Source organism: Brassica napus, chromosome C8, assembly GCF_020379485.1.
Source record: "Brassica napus cultivar Da-Ae chromosome C8, Da-Ae, whole genome shotgun sequence".
NCBI classification, from domain to species: domain Eukaryota; kingdom Viridiplantae; phylum Streptophyta; class Magnoliopsida; order Brassicales; family Brassicaceae; genus Brassica; species Brassica napus.
In genome coordinates, this window is record NC_063451.1 from 46,233,769 (window position 1) to 46,249,594 (window position 15,826).

The following is a 15,826-nucleotide window of genomic DNA, read 5'->3' on the forward strand; positions in this document are numbered from 1 at the left end:
TCACCTTTATATAACGGTAACATGATTCGTTGTAATGTCGATGTAACGTTTACAACTATTTCGCATTCCACGTACTTTCGTCGTAAACTTACATTGACTTTACGACGAAATCCTTTCGTCGTAAATTACCATGGAGTTTACGACGAAATAATGTCTCGTCGTAATTGCGTTGTAAAGCCCATGTAAAGTTACGAGGAAATAATTTCGTCGTAAACCGCCGTTGTTACTGCTACGTTTTCTTGTAGTGATTGTAAATAAGTTGGAAAACTTAAGAATATTTTATATTTGTACTCTTCTTTTAATAGAGTAGATATACATAATACATAAATGAATACAAATAAATAATAATATATAAAAATTATTTACAATATAACATTTAACATTTTAATTCAAAAAAAAAAAAATATAACATTTATCGTCCGCAATTCTTAAGCTAGTTTAATAATAAGGAAGCTGCACTATACAAGCTACATCCCTTTGTACATGAGAAAACCAATTACAATGGACGATTATTCACGTCGTTGATAGAGGTCGACGAGCTACAAACGTCCTCCACTACACGAAACAGATATTTTAGTATCTGTGTACGTTTGAAGTGGTTCAGAGATTCTATGTTCATGATGCATTTCAAAAAAAAATGTATTTTATATTTTATACTACAGTTTGCACTACAATTTTGGACTTTTTGGTTATAAAAAAAAAGTAAAAGAAATTTAGATCCATTCATCTATTACCCAAATCCATTAGTATTTATTACATATATCATTTTAATCGAATTTTTGGATTCCTTTAGAAACTTTTACACAACATGGACTCACGGATGACACGAGTCCTGCAGCTTTTAGTATGTAAACGTATAATGGTGAAAAATGTGACGATTCCGTCAACTTAGCTAAAAACTAGACGTTACAACAATTACCACCCATCCATGTTAATCTAAAAGGCATTATAAATTCCAATGAGGCATAGCGTAGTTTCCACTACATTCAAAATATTATATCTATAAAATTTATCAAAGAAATTAAGAAGCGTTAATTTGGAGATGAAGCAAGTCTCTTCCAAGCTTGTATTGATGATTTCTCTTATTGTCAGTGTCTTCCGTAAGTAAACTAAGTATATGTCAACTATAGTTTCATCCTTTTGAGCAAAAGCATATGTCAACTATAGTTTAATACTGTCTTCCAAGAATATTTCTAAAGTTTTTATTTCGATGGACTTTCCATGGTCTCAACCGCCAATAACCTGTTTTTATTAGTGGAGCACTCAGTTGTTAAGAAGTTTGACAATAATTAGACTAACTAATTAATGATTAAATGCAGTCAGTGAATGAAAGTAGTGACTCAGTTTAGTTGGAAAGTTTTGTGTCCATTGACCGCATTTAGTTATTGTACATCCGTTTTTTTGACCTTAACGATTGTAGACCAAAACGTTCAACCTATATATTAATAACCTTACCAAAAATCACTGCTTCAAATACATTATAAAAAGCTAGGAAGAATTGATTAGCTTCACAACTGATAAACACAAAAACTTCTACCCAAAAATGAAGAAAGTGTTCCCTAACATTGTTCTATTGTCTTTTCTTCTCGGTGTTGCCTTCCGTAAGTATACTACTTATCATTCATTTCATAATATGATACACGCAATCGTATATATGTTTATACATGAATATATAATTAGAATATACATAAATGATTACTCCTGTCATTATACTATTCAGATATTAATGCTTGATTTTCCTCTCTTCATGGAATTTCAAGTTTGGCTATTCTGTTACGTACATTGATGATTTTTTATTTCCAATTATTTCATTCAGTTTTGAAAAAAAGAAGTTTTAGAGGCGTATTAAGGTTTATGTGAGAATTATAGTTTCCGTACAAAAAAATGTTAGAAGTAAAAGTATATATTATTGACGTGAACCTTTTGCAAGATGAAAAAGGTTTTATTTTGAATGGATAAATAATTTTCATTAAATAAAATAAACTAAAACTTAAGATTTCATTAAATAATAATATGTCATTAATATAATTTTTGATTCTTTAAAAATCATAAAATAAATGATATATCTAACAAGATCCATTATGGATGAATTAAAATTGTATAGTAATATCAATTTAAATTGATGCTATTTAAGATTAATAAATAATAGTATATTAACTTTCAATTAATAGAAAGTATCAAGTAATAGAAAAAATCTTAAAGATTTTGATTTTTTTAAAAAAATATTTGTAACTATTGATTTCTCCCATATATGTATACTTATCAAATACCATAACATATTATATTTATTTTCTTTTGATTGTATAAAAGTTATTGCATTATTAATATTTTATTATAATAATTAATAGTTTGATCATTTATGAATAAATATGTTCAACCCGTAAATTAATGACATTTAGAATATAATTTAATACCATTGAGATATTCTAATATATCAAATTACACTAATAACATTGAATTACTAAAAGAAAATTAATATTACAATATATAATACTATTATAATATTGGTAAGATATTTAGTGAGTATTTTCATCATCTAAACTCCATTATAAAAGCTAGCTATGAAGAAAACATTAGCTTCACAATTGAGAACACAAAAACGTCTACCCCAAAAATGAAGAAAATGTTCCTTAGCTTTGTTCTATTGTCTTTTCTTATTGGTGTTACCTTCCGTAAGTATACTCCTTATCGTTCAAGTATACTCCTTATCGTTCATTTCACAATATGATACATGCAATCGTATGTATGTTTATACACGAATATATAATTAGAATTTTCATAAATAATTATTAATTTATGCTAATCTATGTTCTAGAGGCGTGTAAGGTTTATGTCATGTGGAAATTATAGTTTTCGTATGAAAGAAAAGTTGGTAGTGAAAGTAGAGAGACTTTTATTATTAATACTTATTTTTACTAATTTTTTTAAGTTCCATTTTCCTTCTCAAACTAGATTTGACCCAAAACGTGCAAACTAGTGGTATAAACTAAACTTTATAAATCATTTCGTTTTGTTGACAAAACAACCAACCATGTTTGGACTAACACATTATTCGTATGCATGACAAGATCTTGCAAATGGAGCCGACGTGAATCATCAAGGGCAATGTGATTCAGACCTTGAGTGTTATACCATGCGTAGTTGTCAGAGAGGTCCAGGATATTGCGATCAGAAAGACGGAAAGTGCAAGTGTCCAAAATTACAATCCGTGGATACAAATGGGGCGGACGTGAATCATCAAGGGCAATGTGACTCAGATCTTAAGTGTTACACCATGCGTAGTTGTCAGAGAGGTCCAGGATATTGCGATCAGAAAGACGGAAAGTGTAAGTGTCCTAAATTACAAGTTGTGGATACAAATGGAGCGGGCGTGAATCATCAAGGGCAATGTGACTCAGACCTTGAATGTTATACCATGCGTAGTTGTCAGAGAGGTCCAGGATATTGCGATCAGAAAGACGGAAAGTGTAAGTGTCCTAAATAGAGAAACAAATAAACATGACAAGAACACATATGAGTCTTATGTACCCGACTTAAACATGGGCAATTTGTATCAAACTGCCCAAGTATAAAATATGTATCCCAAAAATAAATAAATATATTATTAAAAGACTATTCATGACTGTTATCTTTCGAATCATTTTTATAGTATTTACTTTTATTGCAATTCTTGTTATACCAATACATTCCCTGGACATAATGGTCACACACGATTTTACTTTAACACTAAAGTATTGTGTTTTGTGACTTGGGTATCTATTCTATTAAAAAAGAATCACTCTGAAAAAATCTACTTATACAAGGTTGTTTGGACTATTTCCTAAGAGTTAATAATTTCATGGTCCTAATTAAATTTCTCCTAACAATATATTTTCATAAATTTCTCTGATTTTCTTTAGATATTATAAGTGTGTCACTCCTATATTTATGGTAACTACTATATTACCTTCTATAAATCTCACCCCTTGATTATAAATTTCTCCATTTAGTTATTGATATCCCATATACGATTTACTAACCAACATTTTTTTTGATGCAATAATATATAAACTCGTGGGTCCATAGACTAATCTATTATGTATGTGACCATATATATATTATATAATGTTTATTTTAATTCTTAAATTCATATCTCTATAAAACGAATGGTATGGTGCATATCACCATTAAATAGTACATGCCATTTGAATTAAAATAGTCTGGTAAGTAATACATGTATTTTTTTTAAAATGAGTTAATGAATTATGATAAATAATTATCACAAAATCATGTTTTACTATAGAACCGATCAAACTTAGTAGTATATTATATTATTTTCAGTTCATAAAAAACGATATTAACATATAAGTACTGAACAAATTTGAAAAAATGCATATGAAGTTAGTTAAAAATTATCCTCGGGCCAACTTATTTAATTGAGTTTTTACTATAATTCAGATACAACCACTTAAACTATATTATGGAAAATTAAAAAATACAAATAATTTAGAAAATATTGCTCCATATTCTCTCTTTTTTTTATAAAAAAATAAGTTGACTTGATTTTTACTTATGAAGCACAATTACTAAAATCCAAAATAATGATTAGTATTTTTTTTTGGGCAACAAATAATGTTTAGTATAAAAGATGCTTAAATACAAGTCCACTTCTGTAATTCAGTTTAAATAACAAAATAAATTTACAAATATAATTAGGTCCAGAATTAATATTTATATTATTTAAGTTTCAAGCTTGCAGGTTTCCGCGGGTTATTCAATCATATATTATATACTAAACACATTGAGATTGGTATAAACTCTTCACTAAATTTGGAATACCTAAGTTAAACAAGATTTTTCTCTTTTGAAAAGGTATTAACCCTGTGTTTCAAAGCTTGATTCAAAAGTTTGAATTGAGTTTAGAAAAAACATCATCCAATTTATATGAGATTTTATCGGTTCAACTAATATTGGATAGCGGGTTAATGATAGTTTTTATGATTTTACCGATTTTTATCAGATTTTTATATATAAGATTTTAATAAAATTCAGACCAGATTTATATGAATCACCTGATTTACTTCTGAGACTGTAGGTTTGATTCGGGTATGAAAACACTGCTAAAACTATTAAAAGTTCTACAATATATATACTATTAGATTAGCCCAAAATCTACCAAATAAATTTTTTGTCTCATCAACTCAACAAATATAACTCTTACAAAATACACACAAAATGCAACGATGACGTTGTAACATAAGAATACACATATAAAATCTAAAATAAACTATTTGATAAATTATATAATTTTAAACTAAAATTCTTTTACTTTTTCTATATAATAACACTTTATAACTTAATAATATACTTCAAAACATCAAAACCAAAATAATAATTCATATCAAACAATATTCTTAATCGGAAAAAAAACCCGCGCTTTTGAAGCGCGGATCAAAATCTAGTACTAATTAAATGTAAACAATCTAAAGACATTCAATACCGTAACCAATTTTCCATTTAAACTATCAAAAATTCTAAATTCTAAATTCTAAATCATTAAACCCAATTCAAACGCAAGAGAATGTAAGATCATCATTTATATAAGAGATATCCAAGAAACTGGGATTGGGATGGGACTCTCAAAAGAGAAAAAAAGGAAAACAAGATTCGCAAGTCATGAAGAACTTGTATCAGCACCAATGGTCAAAAGGAATCCAACCAGAACTAAGAAGAAGACTCATCAAATGATAACGACCTCCTTCATGGCTCGAATGATAATTTCACATCCTGTAGAACGTTTTGTGAGTTTATTAACCTTCTCCCATGTTTCTGATTCCAGAACATCTCGAGGATCATAAGTTGTGGGGCTCAGAATGAGTTTCTTTAGCACTGCTGAATTTCCAAGAAAGTAACTTGTTGCTTTCATCTTCCCTTCCTCCAATTCAAGTTTTTCTTGTATCTCAACACACTCAAGAGTCGATGACACACACCGTGGCACATCTGTGAGTTCCAATCCCTCCCCCATCTCCTCTGAGTGAACAACCTTCTTCAAACACAAAAAAGGCTAAGTTTTCAATAATACACATCCATAAAACATAAAGAAAAAATGGCTTTACCAAGACTAGGTGTTTCAGATTGGGGAAACACTCAAGAAAGGCTGGCAAAAACTGCAATAAATTGCTATGGAACATTGCTTGTAAACGGGACAAGTTGTTGAACTTGGGAATCATTTCTGCTTGTGAGTAATACTCAAGGGCCTGCAACACGAATATATTTAATATAGAAGTGAAAGGTATTAAATAAGTCCATGAATATATAAATATGCACCTTAACTGTTTTGGCAGAGATGATCATATGCCTAACACTCGATATCCCATTGAGAAAATCACGGATCTCATTGCTCTTTGCTAAGTTCCAGGGATTAAAGATCACGCCAAACTTGACAAAAAACTTGATATCAAGCTCAACCACCAACAAAGAAGTCAGGTTCTTTACCACAATGCTATCAAATTGATCCTCTCCGAGACTCATATGCTTTAGCCCCGGAGCATCAATCTCAAGCGTGCAATTCACTCTCGACCTGCAATCCCTAACCTGCCTAAGCGGCAGCACACGGAACCTCTTCAAACTCTGAGCCCTCACACGCATAACCGTAAATTCATCATAGGCAACTGCATAATCATCATCCAGATCTCTCAACAAGGCCAGCTCCTCGAGAACAGGACACCCTGAGAGAAGCTTCTCCAGATGCACACGCCATTTAACCTCTTCAAGATGCATGAATTTAAGACAAGGCATGAAAACAAAACCAGGATCATCAAGACCAGAAGACGTGAGCTTCAAGTAAACCAATGTCTTGCTCGTGTAGAGATTCATAGGCATGAAGTCGACACAAGGATGGTGAAAAGAGTCGTCCTCTATATCATAGGTACTACTCTCAACATCGAGATGCTGCGTCCCCCGGTCAATCATTATACCGATCCGATCCCTGAACCCGTCTATCATCGTGTCTCTGCACTTAACCTTGACTTTAAACAGCTTTGACTCAGGGCTAGACTCGAGAAGCTTGTCAATGAAGCTTAAGAAGCTTAAGAGCATTTCATCAGCATCATAAGGAATGGCAGATAAGTTTAAGTCAAGACCGGGAACGTTTAGATACAGATTCTTCCATCTTGTTGACAAAACACTTGTCTGCACCGATTGTTTTGACGGAAGGAAAGAGAGTATTTGAGTAAGCAATGATTCCGGCAATTCGCTAATCCTATCGATCCCAGACATCACCTTAAGAGCATCAAAAAACAACATATAAAAAAGAGATCTTGATCGAATCCTAGGCGTTGAAGAGTTTCTCTAATCAATCACAATACAAATGAAAAGAAAGACTCGATGGGGGTTTCTGAGGAACTCACCGTGGATTGGGTTTGAGTCGCCGGCGGATTCTATCGGCGGGAGTGATCGAAAGCGAGAGAGAAAAGTGATAACTTTTCTTTGTCTGAAGACGGAACTGTCGAACTGATTGTTCAGAATTTATACGGAACTGATTGTTCCGGTTCCATGAGAGCGTTTTTAAAAATGAAGGCTGTCTTTATTGTCTATATATTATATATATTTCTTTTAATTTTTTGACAAAAAAAAAACAATATTTATTTTATTCGTTATATTTTCATGTTGAATGTCATTGTAAAATTCATGGAAATCGATTGTAATAGTAGAGTATTTTCAGGAAAATTGCATATTTTCCATTATCAGCATTAATTTTATATTTAGGAGATTTTATATCTAACCAATCTTCCCAAAAATCAATTTTTGTGGCTAATTAGAAAAGCAAATGAAAAAGGAATATAATAACAAGGGATCTGTTTACAAATTGCATTTAATAAATCATAAATACTAATATTTTTAAGAATGAATATTCGATCTGATCCGGTATATGTATATATACATATATTCAAAGAATTATATATTTATATAATATAATTATTATATTTTATGTAATTTTACAATTTTTATTTATTAAATTGATTATTTTAGCTATTAGAGTGTTAAAAATATATAAATGTTTATTTTTAATAGTGATTTAAACATTGTAATAAGGTTTTATTATTTTAAAATTTTATTTGTTTCTGTTGTTTTTAAATTTTTATTTCTTATACACGAATCGAATCATATATCTAATTAAAATATATTTTTATGGACATTCGAGCACAGAAAATTCGGGATAAATGTGAATCAAATCGAATTGTATAATTAATTTATTCGGACAGATCAGATCACAAAATCCTTTAAAACTCTTAATATTCGATTCATGTCCACTCCTACCTGGTAGCTAGACGACTCCTATGATGAAGCATTCTTTTCAGCTGACATGTTCCGGCTGCAGCAGCAGCCATACCTGAATCGTGAATTAACCTAACCACGTTCAGGAATGACAGAACCAAACTCAAAAAAAAAAAAATTGCCATCTCAATATAAAGAGTAAAAGACTTCTCAATGTAGAAAACACATTTTCTCTCGACTTCTTCTTTCTTTCACTCTGTTTTTTCTCTACAATAGCATGTTTATTTTATACCATTTTCAGGAATTTATATTTTATAGTTCATATAAAGTATTTTCTTATCGATAAATGATTCAGATGAAAAGAATTAAAATCGAGAAAATTTGATATTTAAAAGTATAAAACATGTAAAACCAAATTTAAGAGAGTGCAATATCATCATTATCAAAACATCCAAGAAACTGAGATTGGGACTTTTGGAAGAAAAAAAGAAGAAGATTCGCAGTCATACTGACGATGGTCAATGGAATCCAACCAGAACTAAGAAGAAGACTCATCAAGTGATAACAACCTCCTCCTTCATGGCTCGAATGATAATTTCACATCCTGTGGAACGTTTTGTGAGTTTATTAACCTTCTCCCATATCTCTGATTCCACAACATTTCGAGGATCATAAGCTGTGGGACTCAGGATGAGTTTCTTCAGCACTGCCGAGTTTGCAAGAAAGTAACTGGTTGCTTTCATCTTCCCTTCCCCCAATTCAAGTTTCTCTTGTATCTCAACACACTCTAGAGTCGATGAGACACACCGTGGCACATCTGTGAGTTCCAATCCCTCCTCCATCTCCTCTGAATGAACAATCTTCTTCAAACACAAAAAGGCTAAGTTTTCAATAATACACATATCCATAAAACATAAAGAAAAAGTGTTTTACCAAGACTAGGTGTTTGAGATTGGGGCAACACTCAAGAAAGGCTGGAAGAAACTGCAATAACTTGCCATGGAACACTACTTGTAAACGGGATAAGTTGTTGAACTTGGGGATGATTCCTGCTTTTGAGTAATGTTCAAAGGCATGCACTGTCATCCCAAAGATGATCATATCTCTTACACTCAATATCCCATTGAGAAACTCGCGGATCTCGTTGCTCTTTGATACGTTCCATGTATTAAAAAGCACGCCAACCTTGACAAAAAAACTTGATATCGAGCTCAACCACCAACAGAGAACTCAGGTTCTTTACCACAATGCTATCAAACTGATCATCTCCGAGACTCATATGCTCAAGCCCCGGAGCATCAATCTCAAGCGTGCATTCCACTCTGGAATGGTAATCCCAACCTGCCTAAGCGGCAGCACACTAAACCTCTTCAAGCTCTGAGACCTCACAAGCATAACCCCAAATTCATCATTCCCAATTGCATAATCATCATCCATATCCCTCAACAAGGTCAGCTCCTCAAGAACAGGACACCCTGAGAGAAGCTTCTCCAGATGCACACGCCATTTGACTTCTTCAAGATGCATGAATTTAAGACAAGGCATGTAAACAAAACCAGGATCCATAAGACCAGAAGAGGAGAGCTTTAAGTAAAACAATGTCCTGCTCGTGAGGAGATTCATAGGCATCATGTCAACAATAGGATAGAGAGAATTGTCGTCCTCGAAATAATAGATACTGCTCTCAACATCGAGATGTTGTGTCCCCCGGTTAATCATTGTACCGATCCGGTCCTTGAACCCATCTATCATTGTGTCTCTGCACTTAACCTTGACTGTAAACAGACTTGACTCAGGGCTAAACTCGAGAAGCTTGTCAATGAAGGTTAAGAACACTTCGTCAGCATCATAACGAATAAAAGAGCAGTTTAAGTCAAGACCAGGAACACTTAGATACAGATTCTTCCATCTTGTCGACAAAACACTTGTCTGGACCGATTGATTTGTCGGAAGGTATGAGAGTATTTGAGTTAACAGTGACTCCGGCAACTCGCTGATCCTATCTCGCCCAGACATCACGAAAGAAGACCCTAACAGTATAATAATTAAAAAAAAAAGAGATCTTGATCGAATCCTAGGCGTTGAGTTTTTCTAATCAATCACAAAACTTAAAGACTACAAATGAAACGAAAGTGATCTAAAGTTTCTGAAGAACTCACCGTGGATTGGATTTGCGTCACCGGCGGGAGTGATCTAAAGTGAGAGAGAAAAGTGGTAACCTTTTTGTCTGAAACGGTACCGATATCGTTTAGTACTTGTACGTTTGAAGCAGTTACGGTTCCATCTTCAAAAGAGCGTTTCAAAAGTAAAGTGTATTATTGTATATTTATAAATATCTACTAGACTAAATAATAATCCGGCCTAATTATTAGTTTCGTTATTTTTAAAAAAAACACATTAATGTACTTCTGTTTTTTCTCTACAATAGCATGTTGAACTTGTAGTATTTAACTATTTTACCATTTTCAAGAATTTATATTTTATAGTTCATATAAAGTATTTTTTTATCGATAAATGATTCAGATGAAAAGGATTAAAATCGAGCTGAATAAACTCAAAAAAAAATTGATATTTAAAAGTATAAAACATATAAAACCAAACTTAAGAGAATGCAAGATCATCATTATCAAAACATCCAAGAAACTGAGATTGGGACTGTTGGAAGAAAAGAAAAAAGATTCGCAGTCATACTGACAATGGTCAATGGAATCCAACCAGAACTACGAAGACTCATCAAATGACAACGACCTCCTCCATGGCTCGAATGACAATTTCACATCTTGTGGAACGTATTGTCAGTTTATTAACCTTCTCCATATTTCTGATTCCGCAACATTTCGAGGATCATAAGCTGTTGGGCTCAGGATGAGTTTCTTCAGCACTGCCGAGTTTCCAAGAAAGTAACTGGTTGCTTTCATCTTCCCTTCTTCCAATTCAAGTTTCTCTTGTATCTCAACACACTCAAGACTCGATGAGACACACTGTGGCACATCTGCGAGTTCCAATCCCTCATCCATCTCCTCTGAATGAACAACCTTCTGCAACCACCAAAACAAAAAAAAAAGAGCTGGGTTTTCAAAAAACACACATCCATAAAAAAAAAAACATAAGGACAAGAGTAATGGTTTTACCAAGATTAGGTGTTTCAGATTGGGGCAACACTCAAGAAAGGCTGGCAGAAACTGCAATAACTTGCCATGGAACACTGCTTCTAAACGGGACAAGTTGTTGAACTTGGGGATAATTCCTGCTTTTGAGTAATGTTCAAAGGCATGCACTGTCATCCCAGAGATGATCATATGTCCAACACTCGATATCCCATCGAGAAACTCGCGGATCTCATTGCTCTTTGATACGTCCAAAGTATTAAAAAGCACGCCAACTTGACAAAGAACTTGATATCAAGCTCAACCACCAACAAAGAAGACAGGTTCTTTACCACAATGCTATCAAACTGATCATCTCCGAGACTCATATGCTCTAGCCCGGAGCATCAATCTCAAGTGTGCATTCCACTCTGGAATGGTAATCCCTTACCTGCCTAAGCGGCAGCACACTAAACCTCTTCAAGCTCTGAGACCTCACACGCATAACCATAAATTCTTCATCGGTACGTGCATAGTCATCATCATCCAAATCCTCACCAAAGTCAGCTTCTCAAGAACAGGACACCCTGAGAGGACTTTCTCCAGATGCACACGCCATTTAATTTCTTCAAGATGCAAGAACCTAAGACAAGGCATGAAAACAAAACCAGGATCACCAAGACCAGAAGAGGAGAGCTTCAAGTAAACCAATGCCTTGCTCGTGTAGAGATTCATAGGCATGAAGTCTACACCAGGTAAGGCATGACCAAAAGAGTCCTCGTAATAATCTGTACTGCTCACAACATCAAGATGCTGTGTCCCGCGGTCAATCACTGTACCGATCCGGTCGCTGAACCCGTCTATCAACATGCCCCTGCACTGAACCTTGACTTTAAACAGACTTGACTCAGGGCTAAACTCGAGAAGCTTGTCAATGAAGCTTAAGAAGCTTAAGATCACTTCGTCGCGAATAACAGAGCAGTTTAAGTCAAGACCGGGAACGCTTAGATACACATTCTCCCATCTTTTAGACAAAACACTTGTCTGCACCGATTGTTCTGTCGGAAGGTATGAGAGTATTTGAGTTAACAATGATTCCGGCAACTCGCTGATCCTATCTCGCCCAGACATCACGAAACGAAACCCTAACAGCATCGACAAACAACAAACAGCATTAAAAAAAAAAAAAAAGAGAGATCTTTGATCGAACCCTAGGCGTTGAAGAGTTTCTCTAATCAATCATAAGACTTGAGACTACAAATGAAACGAAAAGATTCGAAGGGTTTCTGAGGAACTCACCGTGGATTGGATTTGAGTCGCCGGAGGATTATATTGGCCGGAGTGATCGAAAGTGAGAGAGAAAAGTGGCAAAACAAGCGGTTACGGTTCCATCTTCAAAAGATCGTTTCGAAACTAAAGGCTTGTCTTTATTGGAGTATTGAATATTTTCTTTTAGTAAAATATTCTTTTTATTATTGCCATTGGAAAATTCATGAAAATCGGTTGTAGTAATCGAGTATTTTCAGGAAAATTGCATATTCTCCGTTATAAATGTTGTGATTTTTTTTTTTTTTTTGTATTTTGTGAGATTTGATATCTAAACAACCTTTCCAAAATTCAGTTTTGGTTGTCAATTAGAAAAGGAAATGAAAAAGGAAAATATAATAACAAAGGATCGGTTTACAATTATTGTATTTTTGCTTCTACAATTTTGGATTTTTGGGTTATAAAAAAATTAAAAGAGATTCAGATCCATTCATTTATCACCCAAGTTACCCTCCAACTGTTTTATTACGTAAACGTATAGCTCGGCCAGTAGTGATGAACAGGTTGAGGAATCCGTTAACGTAGCTAACAAGTAGATGTTTCAAACAATTACCACCATCCATGTTAACTTTTTTTTTTTGATAATCCAGGTATCCGGACCTCTCACTTAATCCGACTATCCCACCGCGTCCAACCGAAACTGGCGAGAAAGGTCCTGGAGGCCAAACGGAAACCATGTTAAATCCGCTGTAGTCGGGACTCGAACTCGTGATGGCGGGCACCTCAGCCGAGGTTCCTTTACCACCAGACCACGAGGCCCGGTTTTGCATTTCATAGTTTCCACTACATTCAAAATCTTACAACCGTAAAATTGATCAAGAATCGTTATCGTGGAGAATGAAACAAGTTTCTTTCAAGCATGTGTTGCTCGTTTCTCTTCTTGTCACTATTTTCCGTAAGTAAACCAAGTATATGTCAACCATAGTTTAATACTGTTTTCCAAGAATCTTTCAGAAGTTTTATTTTGGATGGACTTTGCATATTTTCGACCGTCAATAACCTGTTTTTTTTGGTGGAGCACTCGGTTATTGAGAAGTTTCACAACAATTAGACTAACTAATTAATGAGAAGTTGAGAACATTCCCAATGATAAAAATGCAGTCAGTGAATGAAAGTATTGACTCAGTTTAGTTGGAAAGTTTCGTGTCCATTGACTGCATTTAGTTATTGTACATCCGTTTTTATTTTGACCTTGACGATGGTAGACCAAAAATTTCAACCTAATTATTAATAAGCTTACCAAAACACTACTTGAAATACATTATAAAAAGCTAGGAAGAATAGATTAGCTTAACAATAGAAAAACACAAAAAAAAAGCTACCCAAAAATGAAGAGAGTTTTCCTTAACTTTGTCCTATTGTCTTTTCTTCTTGGTGTTGCCTTCGGTAAGTATAACTTATCGTTCATTTTCTAATTTGATACATGAAATAGTACATATGAATACACGAATTTATAACTAGAATATACAGAAATAATTACTCCTGACATTATACTATTCAGATATTAATGCTTGCTTTCCTCTCTTCATGGAATTTCAAGTTTGACTATTCAGTTACGTTGATGATTATTTTATTTCTTGAAAGTGGTAAACATGTAATTTTCCATTATTATATTCAATTAATATATATATATAAATAAATATATACTATGTTTTAGAAGCGTATTAAAGTTTATGTGGGAATTAGTTTCCGTACATAAAAAATGTTAGCAAGAAAAGGAGATATTGTGAACCTTTTGCAAGATGACAAATGTTATTTTGAATGAGATGAGAAATAATTTTCATTAAATCAAATAAACTAAAACTTAAGATTTTCATTAAATAATTATATGTTAGTAATATTATTTTTGATTTTTTCTGATATTATAAAATAAATTATATATCTAACAAGATCCATTATGTATGCATTAAAATTGTATAGTAATATCAATTTAATCTGATACTATTTAAGATCAATAAATAATATATTAACTTTCAATTAATAGAAAAATATCAAGTAATAGAAAAAACTTAAAATTTTGAAATCTTAATAAAATTATCTGTGACTATTGATTTCTTCCTTATATGTATATTTATCAAATACCAACATTTTGTATTTATTTTCTTTTGATTATATAAAATGTATTGCATTATTAATATTTTATTAAAAGTATTAATAATTTGATCATTTGTATTTATTACTATTTTATTGATTATATAAATAAATATGTTTAACTCATAAATTAGTTACATTTAGAATATAATTTAATACTATGATATATTCTTTACTAAAAATGAATTTAGTAAAAGAATTCTAATATATCAAATTACACTAATAACATTGAATTACAAAAGAAAATTAATATTACAATATATATTAGTGAATATGTTCATCATCTAAAATACATTATAAAAGCTAGCTATGAATAATAAATTAGCTTCACAATTGAGAAACACAAAAACTTCTACCCCAGAAATGAAGAAAGTGAACCTTAACTTTGTTTTATTATCTTTTTTTTCTTGGTGTTGCCTTCCGTAAGTATACTACTTATACTACTTATTACACCAAAAAAAAAGGTATACCACTTATTGTTTTTTTTTGGTGTAAATGTTAAGTTAATTTTTTTTTTAAATCAAAAAAAAAAAGTATACTACTTATTGTTCATTACACAATATGATATATGCAATCGTATATCTGTTTATACATGAATATACATAAACTTATGCTATCGAATCTCTGTTCTAGAGGCGTTGAGGTTTGTCATGTGGGAATTATAGTTTTCGAATGAAAGAAAAGTGGTAGTAAAAGTAGAGACTTTTATTATTAATACTTATTTTTACTAATTTTTTCAAACGATATATTTGACCCAAAACATGAAAACTAGTGGTGTAAACTAATCTTTATAAATCATTTTGTTTTGTTGACAATCCATGTTTGGACTAACACATTATTCATATGCATGACAAGATCTTGCAAATGGAGCGGACATGAATCTTTAGGGAAATGTAAAATTGACGTTGAGTGCTATCACATACCTAGTTGTCAATAGGTCAAGGATATTGCGACAACAACGGAGTTTGGTAAGTGTCCTATATTACAATTGTCACGCAAACCTGTATGCCTTGGCATGCGTTGTTTTCCCAGAGCTCCACCATATTGCAACAACGGGTTGAGGTGTC

At 32.6% G+C, this 15,826-nt stretch overlaps 2 protein-coding genes, 2 non-coding genes and 2 pseudogenes across 7 annotated transcripts; 3 read left to right on the forward strand and 3 right to left on the reverse strand.

Moving 5' to 3' along the window:
• The first annotated feature begins 950 nt into the window (after positions 1–950).
• LOC125591304 (helofensin-3-like) lies at positions 951–3,615 on the forward strand. Of its 3 annotated transcripts, none has more exons than XM_048765286.1 (2): positions 951–1,100; positions 3,069–3,615. In XM_048765286.1, the coding sequence occupies exons 1-2, from the start codon at positions 1,043–1,045 to the stop codon at positions 3,482–3,484; spliced, it is 474 nt and encodes a 157-aa protein (XP_048621243.1). In that variant the 5' UTR covers positions 951–1,042; the 3' UTR covers positions 3,485–3,615. The 3 variants fall into 3 exon arrangements, with proteins under 3 accessions (XP_048621243.1, XP_048621245.1, XP_048621244.1); XM_048765288.1 differs by lacking the exon at positions 951–1,100 and adding an exon at positions 1,475–1,601; XM_048765287.1 differs by lacking the exon at positions 951–1,100 and adding an exon at positions 2,543–2,672.
• On the forward strand, positions 1,667–1,781 carry LOC125592196. The gene has a single exon (XR_007328043.1). It is a non-coding gene; the product is annotated as a small nucleolar RNA snoR98 (small nucleolar RNA).
• A 1,936-nt stretch (positions 3,616–5,551) lies between the features above and the next one.
• LOC106415849 (F-box/FBD/LRR-repeat protein At1g13780-like) lies at positions 5,552–7,535 on the reverse strand. Of its 2 annotated transcripts, none has more exons than XM_013856653.3 (4): positions 7,389–7,535; positions 6,307–7,260; positions 6,096–6,236; positions 5,552–6,025 (listed from the first exon to the last, which is right to left on the reverse strand). In XM_013856653.3, exons 2-4 carry the CDS (start codon positions 7,255–7,257, stop codon positions 5,720–5,722), a joined length of 1,398 nt encoding a protein of 465 aa, XP_013712107.2. In that variant the 5' UTR covers positions 7,258–7,260; positions 7,389–7,535; the 3' UTR covers positions 5,552–5,719. The 2 variants fall into 2 exon arrangements, with proteins under 2 accessions (XP_013712107.2, XP_013712108.2); XM_013856654.3 differs by having other exon boundaries at positions 5,552–6,022; positions 7,389–7,529.
• Positions 7,536–8,617: 1,082 nt separating this feature from the next.
• Positions 8,618–10,508, reverse strand: LOC125591305 (annotated as a pseudogene).
• Positions 10,509–10,805: 297 nt separating this feature from the next.
• On the reverse strand, positions 10,806–12,783 carry LOC106411612 (annotated as a pseudogene).
• Positions 12,784–14,115: 1,332 nt separating this feature from the next.
• LOC125592198 lies at positions 14,116–14,229 on the forward strand. The gene has a single exon (XR_007328045.1). It is a non-coding gene; the product is annotated as a small nucleolar RNA snoR98 (small nucleolar RNA).
• Positions 14,230–15,826: the final 1,597 nt, after the last annotated feature.